This window comes from Elephantulus edwardii, unplaced genomic scaffold (assembly GCF_000299155.1).
Source record: "Elephantulus edwardii isolate Elephantulus edwardi_28Jun2011 unplaced genomic scaffold, EleEdw1.0 scaffold00079, whole genome shotgun sequence".
NCBI classification, from domain to species: domain Eukaryota; kingdom Metazoa; phylum Chordata; class Mammalia; order Macroscelidea; family Macroscelididae; genus Elephantulus; species Elephantulus edwardii.
Genome location: NW_006399829.1, coordinates 7133781 through 7150757, shown reverse-complemented (window position 1 = coordinate 7150757; position 16977 = coordinate 7133781). Strand labels below are relative to the sequence as shown.

The 16977-nt window shown below is 36.1% G+C and overlaps 1 protein-coding gene across 1 annotated transcript in view; it reads left to right on the top strand.

The window, feature by feature from the left end:
- C6 (complement component 6) overlaps nt 1–16977 on the top strand; it is a 178257-nt gene that overhangs the window by 49461 nt on the left and 111819 nt on the right. Inside the window, exons 6-7 of the mRNA XM_006889585.1 lie at nt 720–920; nt 13714–13954. Of these exons, the coding sequence (XP_006889647.1) occupies nt 720–920; nt 13714–13954 (442 nt within the window). The remainder of the gene's footprint in view (nt 1–719; nt 921–13713; nt 13955–16977) is intronic.

Sequence of the window (16977 nt, the reverse complement as noted above, 5' to 3'; positions counted from 1 at the left end):
AACATGATTTCCCTCTCCAAGGACCAGTCCCTCCTTGCAACATGCCCAAAGTATGTCAGACGAACCTTCAGAATCCTTGACTCCAAGGAGCATTCCGGCTTCACCCTCTCCAGGACAAACCTGTTTGTTCTCCTAGCAGTCCATGGTATATTCAACACTCTTCTCCAGCACCACAAAGGCATCAATTCTCTTTCTATCATGCCTATTAACTGTCCAACTCTCTGATGCATAACAACATGAGTAGAACTTAAAATAACAGAAGACGACCCTGGGTAACTGGGGTAATGGAGATAGGTATGTTGAAGACAGTGAGACTGGCTCAGGATAAGACAGGGTTTAGATCTATTGTACACAGTGTTGCAATGAGTCACAGGAGATTTGATGACACGTAACAACAATATCACTCTTTAAGTATAGTCTAGGTATTATTTCCTTGAAAGAGACCTCTCTAATCATGTCTCTGTGGATTTCATGGCTGTCCTTGGTATCTTACTACCAATACAAGACCTATCATATGAAGTTGAGGATTTGTAGTCTCTCTCCTTAAACTCTTAACTTCTTAAAGGCAGGGACAAAGAGGAGTCTTTGTTACCTCACAAAAGGAGTCCTCAAAAGATATTTGATGAATATGTAAATGAAGGAATGGGTGTTACATCGGATATACACAAGTAGCACCAGTATTTCCTAAGCTATATTCTATATTTCATGTATTTTTCCAGGTAAATGTTGAAGAAGATGACTTGGAAACAGAATTCTACAATGACTTAATTTCTTTTGGAAATGATGAAAATCGACAAGCTGTATTTTCAGGACATCAGAAGGACTCTTTATATGTACCAATTTTCTATTCTTCAAAGAAAATAAAAAGTGTCAACCATAAGTCTGCTTTCAAACAAGCCATTCAAGCTTCTCACAAAAAGGTAAGAAAATACACCCCCATGTTTATCGTGGTTTTGTTCACAATAGCAAAGAGTTGGAAACAACCTAAGTGCCCATCAATAAACGAATGGATAGAGAAGCTATAGTATATTCATTCACACAATGGAATACTACACAGATTTGAAAAACAAGGAACTCATGAAATAATATTCAAAATGGGTGACCCTGAAGGACATTATGCTGAGTGAAATATCTCAGTCATAAAAGGACAAATACTGCATAGGGTCACTATTGTATAATGGGACTGACATCAGGGTTGGGGGGAGACTGAGAAAAATGGGATAAATAATGTATACTGCATTAAAACATATGAGCATATGAGAGAGAAAACTGTTTAAAAGGGATATGTGATTAGATTTGATTATCGTGACAGGAGTCTAGAATGAAGGCTACATAGTGGAGTGGAACTGAGGGGAGGTATTGTAAAACAATGCAAGAATTTTTCTTTTACTTTTCAAAGACAAGAGTGAACTGGGGTGGAGGGATGGGCTGGGAGAAAAATACAACAATGAATGAATGGAAATTTTAAAAAAAAGGTAAGAAAAAGGATTCCTTATATTGATTATGAACTTGAATTCTAGCTGTGTGATGATATATTACATCAACAGAAATATTGGAGCAGTAGGATTTCTACCACAAATCTAAACAGCTTTAAATTTTTTGTTATCTTCCACTTAAAAAATCATAGTCATAACATATGTATGTACATTTGGTTGTGTTTATATTTGTTTTGCCTTTATTTTCACTTTTCTTTTTCTTGTGATTTCTTATAAACTACATATAAGAGGGTATATACATATATATATATATATATACTTAGCATAATCTGATTACCAAGTTTTTGCTAGAGAAACTCACCTAAAATACTATTTGCTATACTCATGAAAATAGATCATTTTAAGAAGCTCTGGTGGCTTAGTGGTAGTGAGTTAGGCTGCCAATCTGAAGGCACACAGTTCTAACCCCCAGCTGCTTTTCAGAAGAAATATGGCCAATTTCCTTCTGTGAAATTTTCTACCTCTGAAAACTCGCTGGAGGGTCATCTATTAGTTGCTTTTGACTCAACAATATACAACAACAACAATATTCTTTGCACATTATTTTTCTTACTGCTTCTACTTTTTTGCTATTTCTGTTTTTCTCATATCTGCTTTCTCACCTTTTTATTTAATCCACTTTGTCCTTTTCATAATTTTGAAAGTTCTTTTAAGTTGAGCTTGTGACTTTTTTTCCTCTAAGATGTGTGAGTGGCACTCAATGACTAACCAAAAGTTGACATATAATCCACCTAGCCATGACAGGGAAGACCTGGAAATCTAGTCTGTAAAGATTACATTGAAGAAAGTGGCATGAAACAGTTAGAAGCCTTTTGTTTTCCTTTTATTATTATTATTATTATATGCTTTTGTTATAATGTTCCATTAAGTCACCTGTGTATGTAAAACAGCTCTGAATCTAGCTCTATTCTCACTCAATCTCATTGTTGCCGAAACATCTACCCTCCTTACTCAAGTAACTGTCAATCTAATCTGAGATTTTCTTCTCCCTCCACCCTTCCATGCGTGATGTGTTTCTCTAAGAATTGGTCCTTCCTGGCCACATACCCAAAATATGTGAAACAGACCTTCAAAATCCTAGCCAAGGAGAAACTTGGTTTCACCCTTTCCAAACAAGACCTATTGTTTTCTTGGTGTCCCAGTGTGTGTTCAAGAATCTTCCCCAGTGTCACAACTCAAAGTCATTGATCTTTCTTCTATTATTTTTAGTCATTGTCCATCTCTCTGATGCATATAGCAAGTAGTTGCAAAGACCATGGCCTGAGTCAGATGCACCTTAGTCACTATACTGACACTGTTGCTCTTTAGCACTTTAGAAAGGTCTCTAACAGCAGATTTTCATAATGCACTTCATCTTTTGATTTCCTGATTGCTATTGCCAAGAGTGTTGATTATGGAGTCAAGCAAGTTGTAATTGTTCCCAACCTCAATCACTTCTCCATCTATCATGATGCTGCCAAGAAGCTCAGGAGTGAGAATCTTTGTCTTCTTTTTTTTTAATTATTAAATTTTATTAATTTTAATGAACATTTACAGAGATTTTGGGTTTTCATTCATTCATTGTTGCACTATTCTCTCTACCCCCCCCCCTTGAATGTCTGTTTTAATTGTCCAATTGCCACAGTGCTTGTCAAAGCCAGTTCTGATTAATCTCCTTTGTCAGAGTGTCCTTTGCCATTCCCTATCACTCCTCCCTGAGAGAGACTTCCCTCTGATTCATAAGGAAAAGGGGATGGCGTATTCTCTTGGCTACTTCCTGAATCTTTGTCTTTTGATGATGAATTTCAATCCATATTGAAGACTACAGTCCTTGACCTTCTGTAGGAAATGCTTCAGGTCCTTCTTACTTTCAGCCAGCAAGGTTGTTGCATAACACAGGTTGTTGATGAGTCCTCTTCCAATCCTGATGCTACATTCCTCCTCATAAACTCCAGACTCTCAAATGATCTGTTCTGCATACAGATTGAAAAGGTATGGAGACAGGATGCATCTCTGACAAACATTCCTTCCAGATTTTAAACTATAGTTTAAAAAACTAGTTTCGTTGTTTAGGTTTTATATGAGCATAATCAAGTGTTCTGATATTCTTCTCAAGGTTAGCCACAGTTTGTTGTGATCTACACAGTGAAATGCTTTTACCTAGTCAATGAAACACAGATAGACATTCCTCTGGTATCTCTGCTTTCAGGCAAGATCCATCTGACATTAGTCATGATATCCTTGGTTCTACGATCTCTTCTAATCCCAGCTTGTATTTCTGGTACTTTTCTCAAAATATTCAACAAAATTTTGTTTGTATGTGATATTAGTGATGTTGTTTGATAATTTCCATACTGTTGGATCATCTTACTTTGGAAGGGGAATAAATATAGATCGATTCCAGTCCTTTGGCCAGATGGTTGTCCTCCAGATTTCTTGACACAACACGGTGAACAAATCCAGGGCAGTGTCCGCTGAAATATGCTAATTGGTATTCCATCAATCCTTGGACCCTTGGTTCTTCCTCTTTCATCACCATTGCCTCTTGATCATATGTTATTTCATGAAATTCTTCTGTATTAGCCTTTTTTTAATGTACAGTGACTATATTCCTTCCATCTTGTTTTATACTTCCTACAGTGACTATATTCCTTCCATCTTGTTTTATTCTTCCTAAATCATTCAATGTTCTACCCATAATATCCTCAAGTATTGCAACCAAAAGCTTGATTTTGTTTTTCAGTTCCTTCAGCTTAAGAAATGCCAAACAAGATCGGGGCCCTTTTGAGTATATCATATAAAATTATATCAATAGTCCAGATGCAGGGAAAGGGTCCTTTACTCATCTATTCCCCACATCCTATCCCCAACACCTTCCTGAAGACCTGTTTGCTTTTTTATCTGCCACCACCACCCCTATCACTATAGAATTTTCAAATTCTCAGTTTTATTGAGATAGTTAAAAATTTATGAGTTCTAAGGGTACTTTTTTATTAGGTTTTATATTGTGAGGCAAAATCAATGCAACAGCACCTAAAAACAATATGTTAATTTACAGTTTCATTCTGATTCTTGACTTCAGTTAATCGTTTACCACAGGATATTTGCAAATTCCAAGTCTACATTGCATTGCATATACATGTAAATCGAAAACAAAACAAATCCGTTTTGGTTGATAGTGACCCCATGTGAGCAGATTAGAAAAATTCCACTGGATTTTCATCTTGTAAACTTTTGAAAGTGATGTGCCAGGCCTTTTTTCCAAAGCACCTCTGAGTGAATTAGAACTTCCAAAATTTAAATTAGTAAGTGAGCACTCCATCATTTGCACAAGCCATGGATTCATTTATATGCTGTGGTGTTGTTAGGTGCTATCAAGTCCAGTATGACCCATAGTGACCTTACAGACAATAGATCTGAATCCTGTCTTATTCATCCAAGTGTGTCCTCCTCACACTTTCTGAAACATTAGAGCCCATTGAAGCAGCTACTGTGTCAGTCCATCTGATTATGGGTCTTCCTCTTCTTTGCTGACCCTCTGCCTTTACAAGCATCATGTGCATTTCCAAGGAAGAGCCTCTCCTAACAACATGCCCAAAGTATGTGAGGCAAAGCTTTATCATCTTTGCCTCCTAAGAGCATTGTCAGTATACTTTCTCCAAGACATATTTGTTTGTTCTTTTGGAAGTCCATGGGATGTTCAGTGCTCTTCTTCATCAACACAACTTGAAGACATTAATTTTTTTGCCATCCTTATTGTCCAGCTCTCAGATGGATAGTAAGTGATCCAAAAGACCATGACCTGAATTAGATAAACCTTAGTTCTCAAATTGGCACCATTACTCCTCAGTAATTTGGAAAGGTCCCTAACCGCAGACTTTCCCAGTAAAATATACCTCCTGATTTCCTGACTGCTGGTACCAACAGGATTGATTATGGCTTTAAGTAAGATGAAGTCATTGACAGTTTAAATATTTCTCCATCTAACATATTGTTGCCTAACAGTCCATTGTTAAAAATTTGTGTTTTCTTAACATTGAGATGTAATCCATATTGAAGGTTGTATTCTTTGATCTTCTGCAACAAGTTCTTCGTGTCCTCCTCACTTTCATCAATCAAGGATATGACATCTGCATAACACAGGTTATAAATGAGTCTTTCTCCAATCCTGATACCACATTCTTCTTCATAGAGTCCAGTTTGTTGAATAATTTGCTTAGCATACAGATTGAATATGCATAGATAAAGAGTACAACCCTAACTGACTCCCTTCTTAATTTTAAACTGTGCAGTGTTCCCTTGCTATGTTTGCACAACAGCCTCTTAGTCTAAATATAAGTTTCACATGAACATGATTAAAAGTTCTGGAATTTCTGTTCTTTTCAATAATGCCCATAGCATCTTCAATATTGTGATTCAAGGCTTAAATTTGTTTTCAATTCTCTCAGTTTGAGAAATGTTGAGTGAGTTTTTTCCTTTTTATTCTCCAATTTCAGCTTAATATATGTACGAGAGATCTCTCTTATATTCATGTATATTTGTTGTTTTGTACTGTCAAATCAGAACCAACTCATAGCTGATCCTCCAGCGGGTTTTCAGAAACCCTTAATAACACGGGAGAAGATTGCCCATGTTCCTATAGCACAGCTGGTGGAGTTGAACTGTAAGTCAAGTATGAATCATAGGCACCCTGTGGACAACAGATCTGAATTCTATTCTATCCTATTCCAGTCTCATAATCTCTGACACACTTGAGCTTATTATTAGGAACTGAAAATTCTCACCTCCAGGTCCTTAATCTACTAATTCAGACTGTCCAGGAATTAGACATGTAGATTAGCCTTTGTTAGAATATTCCAGCTCACTCTCATTCAAAATCTAGGATTGGAATTAATTGCCTAAAAATATAATCAAAGGCAGGAGTGGAGACAATGTTGAAGGGATATCAGACTTACATTAAAACTTATTTCTCTAAAGGGTTTAGAAAGAGACATTTGGAATTTGTTAGAGAACATGTGTGAAAAATCTATCTATAGACAATGATCATTTATTTAATCCTCTGATATTTAGTCGACCCCAAAGTGGAAAGAGGGTGAGGGTTTTTTACTTTTTTTCCTTACCCTTTTTAAATTTTTTATGGAGAAACTTCTTTTAACCCTGTGAGTAAGGAGTTATTCAGCCAACTCAAAAGCAAGCCATTCAAATCCATCAGTTGCTCTATGAGAGAATGATGGACAATATCCTCCTTTGGAATTTGTAGCCTCTGAAAATCTACTGGAGGGTCAGTTATGAGTCAGTTCTGACTAGATAGCAATTAGGTGGTTTTGATGTTATGAATATACTAAGCAAAACATTCATCAGTTCATCAACTCATACAGTTTTGTGACACTGATCCCATTCTTTGCATTGTGCACCTATTCTTACCTTCTTTTTCTGAATTGTTCCTTGTGCATTGATGTAAAAAGCGTTTGAATATAATCCTTTGAGGTTTTGTCCTGTAAAAATAACTCTTAGAACAATGCACAAAGCAGACTCACTCTTCACTAGTTAAACAAAACTGTTCTGTTTTAGGAAGACTCCAGGGGATATTGTTGGTTTAAGGTTTAAAGAATATCTCAAGACAATAATTTAATGAGTTCATCTACTCATATTGGCTCCAGAAAGTCTAGAGTTCGCTAAAATTTTTAAATTCTGTTCAACAATTTCCCCTTTAGATCAGATTTTTTTTTTATTTTATACTGGTTTACATACAAAGTTCATAAAATTTGTATATGTTGTTTTCACACCTAATCTTTCTCCTTCCACCCATCAAGCTGTGTTACCTCCACCCCCTTGAATCCTCATACTACTTCTACAATAATGGTCTTATACAGTATTTATCCTTATGAGATCGAGTTAGTTCACTTAGCATAATGCTCTCTATTACGTAGTATTTTATAAAATCATTGCTCTCACATGCTGCATTGTATTCCTTTGTTTGAAATGTACCATGTCTTAATCCATTCCATTGCTGTCGGGCATTTGACCTGTTTTCATGTTCTTGCTATGGTGAATAATGCTGCTATGAATATTGATGTACAATTCTCTGTTTGTATCTTAGTTCTCATTTTCTTGGAGTATATTCTAAACAGTGGAATAGTTGGGTTATGTGGAATTTCTATGTTCAGCTTTTTGAGGAAGCACCAAATAGACTTCCAGAGTTGTTCTACCACTTTACAATCCTACCAACAATGCTCAAGAGTTCCTATCTCACCAGATCCTCTCCAATATTTATGACTTGTTGTCCTGCTAAACTTTGTCACTACTGCTGGGATAAGATGATAACTCACTATGGTATTGATTTTTAGCTCTCTTACTGCCAGTGATTTAGAATATTTCTTCATGTGCCTGTTGGCCATCTAAATGTCCTCTATAAAAAAAAAAATCTTTCCATGTCTTTTACCTATTTTGTAATTGGGTTATCAGTTTTTTCTTCTGGAGTCTCTATAGGATTCTGTAAACTTTCATGATGAGACCCTTGTCTGAGATAGTATTGTCAAATGTTTGTTCCCAGTCAGTAGATTTTCTTTTTACCCTGTTGGAAAAGTTTCTGATGCAGAGTTTTAATCTTCAGAAGGTACCATTCATCAGTTTTATCCTCTGCAGATTGTGCACTTCTGGCTGTATTTGGCCATCAGTGCATTGATACCATAGTATCTCAATTTGTGGTTGACTATTGTAAATGATATTGCTTTCTTGGTTTCCTTCTCTGAGTTCTCTTTGTTACTATAGAGAAATCCCACTGATTTTTGGTATTGATCATCTATCCTGCCACTCTACTAAACTCTAATAGTTTTTTTGTTGAGTCCTTGAGGTTTACTGTGTACACTGTCATATCATTGGCATAGAGTGACAATTTAACCATCTGTTTGCTGATCGGGATACCTTTTATTTCCTTTCCTTGTCTTACTGTCCTAGCAAGTACCTCCAATACAATATTGACTAGAAGTGTCAACAGTGGACATACTTGTCTGGTCCCTGTTTGCAGAGAAAATGCTTTTATTATTTCTCCATCAAGAATGATGTTGACTCTTGGTTTTGCATATAGACTTTTGACTATGTTGAGGAAATTCCCTTCTATTCCAGTTTTGCTGGAGTGTCTTAGTCAGGAAAGGGTGCTGGATATTGTCAAATGCCTTTTCTACATCAATTGCTAGGATCATACAGGTCTTGTTATTTGCTTTTTTAACATGGTGAATTACATGTATTGTTTTTCTTATATTGAACCATCTTTGCATACCTCTTATGAATCCAGGTTGGTCACAATTAGTTATTTTTTTATGTACTTTTGGAGTCTATTGGCTAGAATTTTGGCAAGGATTTTTGTGTCTATGTTCATAAGAGATGTGGGTCTAAAGTTTATCTTTTGGTAATGTCTTCGCCTAGTTTTGGTATTACATTTATGTTTGCTTCATAGAATATCCCTGGAGATGTTCATTCTTTTTCTATATTTTGAAATAAGTAGAATTGGTGATAAATCTATGAATGTTTGATAGAATTCAGCTGTGAAGCCATCTGGTCCAGGATATTTTTGTGAGGGAACCTTTTTATGACCTGCTCAATTTCTTGTTTTGTGACAGGTGTGCTCAAGTGTTCTATATCTGACAGTGTCAATCTGGGCAGGGCTTGAGTTTCAAGGAATTTGTCCATTTCCTCTAAGATTTCAAATTTATCTGAGTATAGCTTTTCATAATATTCTGATATTATTGATTTAATTTCCTTTTTGTTGTGATGACACCGCTATCATCCTCTAATTATTTGTGTCTTCTCCTCTTTTTATTTTGTTAACTTTGCCAATGGTTTGTCAATTTGATTGATCCTTTTGAAAAACCTACTCTTGGACTTATGAATGGTTTCTATTGTTTTTCTGTTTTCTGTCTCATTGATTGCAGCTCTTACCCTTATAATTTCCTTTTTTCTAGAGGCTGTTTGGTTAGATTGTTGTTCTTTTTCTACCTGATAAAGGTGTTGAGTTAGAGAATTTATTTTACCTCTTTCTTTGTTTTTCATGTGTTTGCCTATTGGTATGTATTGCCACCTAAAGACTGTCTTAGCTGCATCCCAGAGGTGTTAGTATATTGTATTTTCATTATTAATTGTTTTGAGAAACTTTTTTATTTCATTCTTTAAGTCTTCTATAACCCAATTGTGTTCTGTTGCTGTTGTTGTTGATTGCTGCTTAGTCTGACTACATGAACAAAAGACCTGAGGCCTTTCTATAGCTATGGACATTTATCAAAGTTCATACAGTTTCCAGAGGCACATTATTCAGGAAGTGGATGCAAGGTGTTATTTAGCTTCCACATTGATGACTGTATAAGCTTTATCCTCTAATTTGTAGTTTTATAGCATTGTGATCTGAGAAGATATTTTGCATTATGTAAATGTTTTTTAATTTGTTGAGGCTTGCCTTATGCCCTAATATGTGATCAATTTCAGAGAATGTAACATGTACGCTTGAGAAAAAAGTGAGTTTTAGATAGGTGTAGTGCTCAGAGTACATCCATAAGGTCATGTTGGCTAACTCTGTAGTTCACGTCTTCTGCATCTTTGTTAAGTTTCTTTTGATTTGACATATCCTGTGGTGAGGGTGGTGTGTTAAATTCTCTTATCACTATTGTGTTGCTGTTTCTTTCTTCAGTTCTGTTAACAGTTGTTTTATGTATTTAACAGATCTATCATTTGATGCAAAGATGTTGACTAATGGTGTCTTCTTGATTTACTGTGCATTTTTAATCATTATATATTGCCCTTCCTTATCTTTAATGATGGTTTCCATTCTGAAGTCTATTTTATCATAGATTAGTATTGTTACTCCTCTTTTTTTGTGTGGATACCATTTGCTTGGTATATTTTTCCCCCAGCCTTTGATTTTGAGTCTATCTTTCTCTTCATGTATTAGACGTGTCTCTTGCAACAAACAACATATTGATGGGCTTTTTTTCTTCCTCCCCCCCCTTCTATTACTCTTTTCCTCTTGCTTGGTGCATTAAGTCCATTCAAATGAAATGTGATTATTAAAAGGCTAGGCTTTAATCATTGCCATTTTGCGGTGTTTCTTTTTTTGTTGTTTCTTGTTACTTTGGTCCATCCACTTTCCTTTGGTGTCTCTGTGTCAAGAATCTCTCTCAATAGTTCTCGGAATTGTTATCTTGTTTTCTTAAATTCCTCAAGTTTTATCTTCTCTGCCAAGAATATGATTTCTCCTTCATATGGTAAGGAGAACTTTGTTAGGTACAAGATCCTGGGTAGTGTGTTTTTTCTGTCAACTTTCTGTATAAGCTATCCCACTCTCTTCTTGCTCGCATGGTTTCTGCTTGAAAATCAGAATTTAATTTGATTATTTTTCCTTTGTCAGTGACTCTTTGTTTTTCTTGTATTGCTTTCAGTATTCTATCCTTATCTTTTATTTTGGAGAATTTGTCTATGATATGTCTTGATGTTTTCCTTTTTGGGGTTTAGTCTATTTGGTGTTTGCTGACCTTCCTGAATGTGGATTTCCTCATTTTTAATAAATCTGGGAAGTATTTGTCTAATATCTCTCCTGGAATTCCAGTCATATGTATTTTATTGCTTTTGATTTTCTCCCACAAGATTCTAATGTTTTCTTCATTTTCTTACATCTCATCTCTGATTTTTTTCTAGTGTGTTTCCATCGAGGTTCTTCTCTTCCAGCTCTGGCACTTTGATCCATCTCTTCTGTTCTCCTTTTTTGTTCTACCAATGTTTTGGACACTTCTGCTATTTCAGACTTAATGTTCTGGACTGCATCCTCATGCCTTTCTGTTATTTCTAGTACTATATTGACACTGCCTTCTCCATCTTTTGATGATTTTTTAAGTTCTTGTATCTCATTATCTATAGTTTCTTTTTTTCCCATTTTCTTCCGTATTTATGCAAGTTGCTCCTCATCAATATCTTTCTTCTGGCTCCATGTCTCTAGAGCATTTGCTTCCTTGCTGGTTTCTATTGTTTCTTCTATCACTTGTACCTTCTTCCGTAGCTGTCCAAATAACTCTTCATCAATATATATATTTTTTTTTTATTTTCTGATTCTTTACCAGTAGGTTATTCCCTTCATTTGTGGCTTCCTTTGTTTATTCCATCATTTGTACTTTTATTCTTAGCCATTTGAATGTCTCCAATATATATCATCTGCCTTTTTGACTCTGGAGTATTCTGTGCTTTTTTGGGGAGAAGGCTTAATTTGTTTTTTCCACAGTGTTTGAAGCTGCCTATTGATTTCTTGACATTATGTGACATTATCTTGATAAGTGTTAGATTGTTCCTATTGTGTCTGCAAAAGTTGTTGATAGTTCTTGTCTTTATAATGTTCCTAACTAGTATTCAAATTAAAATGTGGTGAGTTACTCGCTCCACTGTAAGTCCTTTTGGGGAAAATTTGCCTTTCCTAATGTCTTTGAGGTTCACCCTCTTCTGTACTGCAGCCCTGTAGGAATTTCCACTTGAAGTAGTCTCCTGGCATCAATTCTATAGGTCTCCTTCATATATGAAGTGGCTGAGTGGTATGAGACCAGGTGCTCCAGTCAAGTAGTTTCTCATGTGCCTTTTCTCTTGGAGCTTAATGTCTTCCTTTGTCTCTGGAGTGGCATAGATTATAGATCAGGGCTGCCAGCTCAAACAGCTTGAATGCAGGAGGTCTCAAGTCAGCCATCCTTCTATCCTATAGAAAGCGACAAAAGTCTCTTCCCTCTTCCCAAAGTCCTGCACACTAAAGTCTCTTGTTCTTTTCGGCCCCAAGGATGGAGGCAAGTATCCCAAGAAGGACAGACCTGCAACTCCAGGGACACCTCAGTCCTGCCTCCCCACAAGCAAGGGAAAGTGCTTGCTCCTGACCTTTTCTCCTGTGCTTGATGTCCTCTTTTGTCTCCAGTGTGGAGGGAGATTAGTTGTTGATTTTTAAAGTGATTGGCATGTTGCAAATCCCCAACAATTGACTTTTCACATTTTCAAGAAATGTGTCCACTTTTTACCTAAAAGATGAGGTTGTCCGGCTTTCAAAAGCTGTTGCTAGTTCTATGGCAAAATCCAAGTATTAAAAATAGAAATAGTGGACATTCACTCAAAGGCACCAATGTGTCTTAAGACTTAGATTTGTTGAAAGCAAGATGTAGAGAATAAGAGTGGTAATTAGTGAGGATACTTAGAATTCTTATGATTATTGCCTTCCTTTCTTCTTTTTGTTGTAGCATTCATTTTGTACCATAATTTAGCAGACAAGAAGATGGCTGTTCAACAATTTATAGCTACATTAAAGCTCTTTTGCTTTATAATTCTCTTCATGCCATTTCTATTACTCATACACTATAATTGCTAAAAGTAGAGATCAAATAAAGTTATATTTTCCCCTTAGATTTAATGCACAGAGTTGCACTCCAAAAAGACAGTAATTGTTGAAAATGATAATCAAGTATATTTTAAGATTTTGAACGTAACACAGACCACAGAAAAACTACGGAGTACATCTACTTTATGTATGAGGTTGCCAGGAGGCAGAATCAACTCAGTGAGAGCTAAGAGCAACAGTATTAACCTGACATAGAAAGGAATTATGAAAAAGCATATTCAATTATTTTTGCATATAGGTGGCTAAGAAAAGTTTTACTCATAATAAACTTAGGATCGTAGCAATTTTGTAGTTGACAGAGATCTTAAATATTGTCTGGTGTGCCACTCTCACATTTTATGTGAAAACTGAAGGCTAAAGAAAAAAAAAAGACAACGATTTTTCTTAGTTACAGACAAAGCTTCACTAAGCTTTTTTCACTTAACTCCTAATTGAAAATTCCTAGAATCCCTTTGCAATTATCTGCATTAGCAAGGTCTTCTAACTAAAAACTCAGCAGACACATGGTCATGATGTGTGTGTGTGTGTGTGTGTGTGAGAGAGAGAGAAAGAGAAAGAGAGTTCAATTGTAAACATTTGTTCTTCCCAGTATCAGTCTATGTTATTGAGGTAATCTTATTTGTTGAGCACTTTGAATATCATAAAGAAAGATACTGAAAAGTAAAATAGAACTATAATTTTCTATGTTAGGGCATACAAATAGGAGTTTACAATGTTGTAACACTATGATGAAAACGAAGCCGGTGATAAATTGAAGGCATTTAAATGTATAATTCTGCAAGTGTTTTTTACCTTAATCATCATTTTTTCCCCATTTTCTCTTCTGTTCAGGATTCTAGTTTTATTAGGATCCATAAAGCAATAAAAGTGTTAAACTTTACAATGAAAAGTGAAGATCTGCAGCTTTCTGATGTCTTTTTAAAATCACTTAACCATCTGCCGCTGGAATATAATTTTGCTCTGTATAGTCGGATATTTGATGACTTTGGGACTCACTATTTCACTTCTGGCTCTCTGGGTGGTGTGTATGATCTCCTCTATCAATTCAGTAGAGAAGAACTGAAGAACTCAGGTATGTTTTTGCCACTCTTCATTTTACAACTGATATAACATTCAATACACCTTTCTGCCAGTCTTATTCTTTCTTTTTAATTATTTACTGACCTTTTATAAAAACTAGTTGTAATTGTCTTGACTTAAATTTGTGTTTACCCTGTGTGCATCAGAGTCAAACTCTGCTCTATAAAATTTCAGTGATTGATTTTTCAAAAGAGGCCACTACCAAAGTGCCAATGAATGGCTGAATTTGAGCCTCTAAACTTGAGTTAATAGCCAAGTGTATTAATTGTTTATCCCATCTAAGAACTTCATCATCAACATTCTTCAGACTATTTTTTTCTAACATTATATAAATTGGAAAGCCAGTTACATACTCAAGTTAATAAAGTAAAATATAAAATAAGGGCCAATCAAAGATAGACAAATGTGTTGAATGTCCATGAAAGGCCATCATATTTGTTTTTTGAGTTGCAACATTAAGAAGACAAATATTCTCACCACTGGACTAATTGGCAGAACCATGAAAGATGGAGAAGAGATTGAGCTTGTTGACAATTTTAGCTTGCTCAGCTCCACACTCAACACTCTTAGCACTAGCAGTCAGGAAATCAGAAGATGAATTGCACTGAGAAAATCTGCTATCAGGGACCTCTCTATCAGAGTTCTGAGAAGCAACGATGTCAGTCTAGAGACTAAAGTGCATCTGATCCAGGCCTTGGTCTTCATAATTCCTGGTTATATATTAGATAGCTGGATAATGACTAAGAATGACAAAAGAAGGATCAAAGAGTTGTGGTGCTGGAGAAGTATCTTAAACATACCATGGACCATTAAGAAAACAAATAGGTTTGTTTGAGAGAGGGTGAAGCAAAGTTTCTTCTCAGAGGCTAGGATTTTGAAACTCCATCTTACATACTTTGGGTGCGTGGCCAGGAGGGACCATTCCTGGAGAAGGACATCATGCATTGAAGGGTGGAGGGACCATGCAGGAGAAGAAGACCCGGAATGAGATGGATTGATACAATAATGGGGCAATTAGGGTATGAAATGAATTAAGTCATTTTTTAATTCTACACTCTGCTGACAAAGACCTCTTCTTCAGAGGTCTTTGCTAAAAACAAGAATGTTACTTTTAAAAAATTTGATACTTGGGTTTGGTTCCCCTCTCCCCAATTTCTTTCTATGCATCTGAAAGTTGGACAGTGAATAAAAATAGCAGAAAAGGTATTAATGCCTTTACGTTGTGATGTTGGAAAACAGTACTGAATTTCCTGTGGATGATGAAAATAACAAATCTCTCTTGGAAGAAACTGAGTACAAACAGAATACTCTTTGGAGGCAAGGATAGTGAAACTTCATCTTAAATACTGTGCATGAAGTCAGGAAGGGGCAGTCCTTAGAAGGGTGGAGAGTCAGAGAAAGAGAGGGAGATCCAGAACAAGATAGATTGACATGGTCACTGTAACAATAGGCTTGTACGTGTAAGAGATGGTGAGGATGTCTCAGAATAGGGCCAGATTCATATCTCTTATTCATTGGGGTTACTAAAGGTCATAACTGAGTTGATGCCACCAAGATCACAAGTGACCTAGAATGGTAAAAGTATGCCAAACCTGAGGAAAACAAATTTTGCCCTGCAATTAATTTTAAAGGATCATTTACTGTGACATCTTTTTAAAATTTGTTTTTACTTTATTATTTTTTGTGTGTGTACCGTCCAATCAGAACTGACTGGAACAGGAGGAGATTGTCCTTCCTTCTCCAGCAGAGCATCTGGTGGATTCGAATCTCACACCTCTGGGATTGCAATGCAGCTTCTTGCCACTAGGCCACCAGGGCTCGACATTTACTATGACATCTTTTTAAAAGATAAAATTTATGTAGAACACCAATTTTATAGCCAAGACAATAGAAGCTTATTTCTTTTAGTGAATTAACTAAAACCCAAAGACATGAGATGAAAGAAAAGAATAGATTCACCATGAACCTAACTTCACATTAACCTGATAAGTAACTAGTGGGTGTGGGGGAGAACCAGTGAATTGAAAAGACCATGACCTGGATCATTTGTTTACAGACGTAGGAGTCTGCAAACAAATTCACACAAAGTTCTTTATGCTGAAATAATTACTGGTGGTTTTAGTTAACTTTGGAATTCAAGATTTTGGTTTGTATTGCTATTTTACATGTAAGATCATATCATTGATTATACATAAAGATTTAAAACAGTGCATTTTTCTCAAATAAAAATGCTTCCCATGTGGTTTTAAGGTTTATAGTCTTGGAAGAAAAATTCCATCGTTTACTTCCAAATGATTTGTCCCTAAAGGAGCTGTGCAGCACAGCTCAGCACCTACGGATATAAGACTACCTTGAGTCAATGGATGTACCTGATGTCTCAGCACCTACGGATATAAGACTTCCTTGAGTCAATGGATGTACCTGATGTCTCAGCACCAACGTACATAAGACTACCTTGAGTCAATGGATGTATCTGATGTCTCAGCACCTACGGATATAAGATTTCTTTGAATCGATGGATGTAACTGATGTCTTCTGCCATTAAGAATGACATTAATATCAAAGCTGAGCAAACAGGGTTGCCTTTTAGTTTGGCTCGATCCTATCTTTAGAATGAAATTATTCATATCAGTACTCCTATAACCCAGAGACTAATGTCTCACTTTATAAGTTCTTGTTGTTCTTGTTGTGTATTGTGGGGTCAGAACCAACTCATAGTTGACTCTCCAGTGAGTTCTCAGAGGCAATAAATCACATAAGATGTGATTATTCATCTTTCTTCTGTGGATCAGCTGCAGGATTTGAACTGCCCACCTTTGAGATAGCAGTGCTGCTCCTTACCACTGGGCCGTCAGAACTCCCTTTATGAACTATGACATTGTTTGTTGTTATGTGCCACTGAGTTGCCTGCAACTCGTAGTGACCCTATGTACAAGAACTCTGAACACTGTCCTGTCCTAAGCCAGTCTCACTGACTCTGGCACACCTACTCCTATTATGTCATTTACTTTGTCA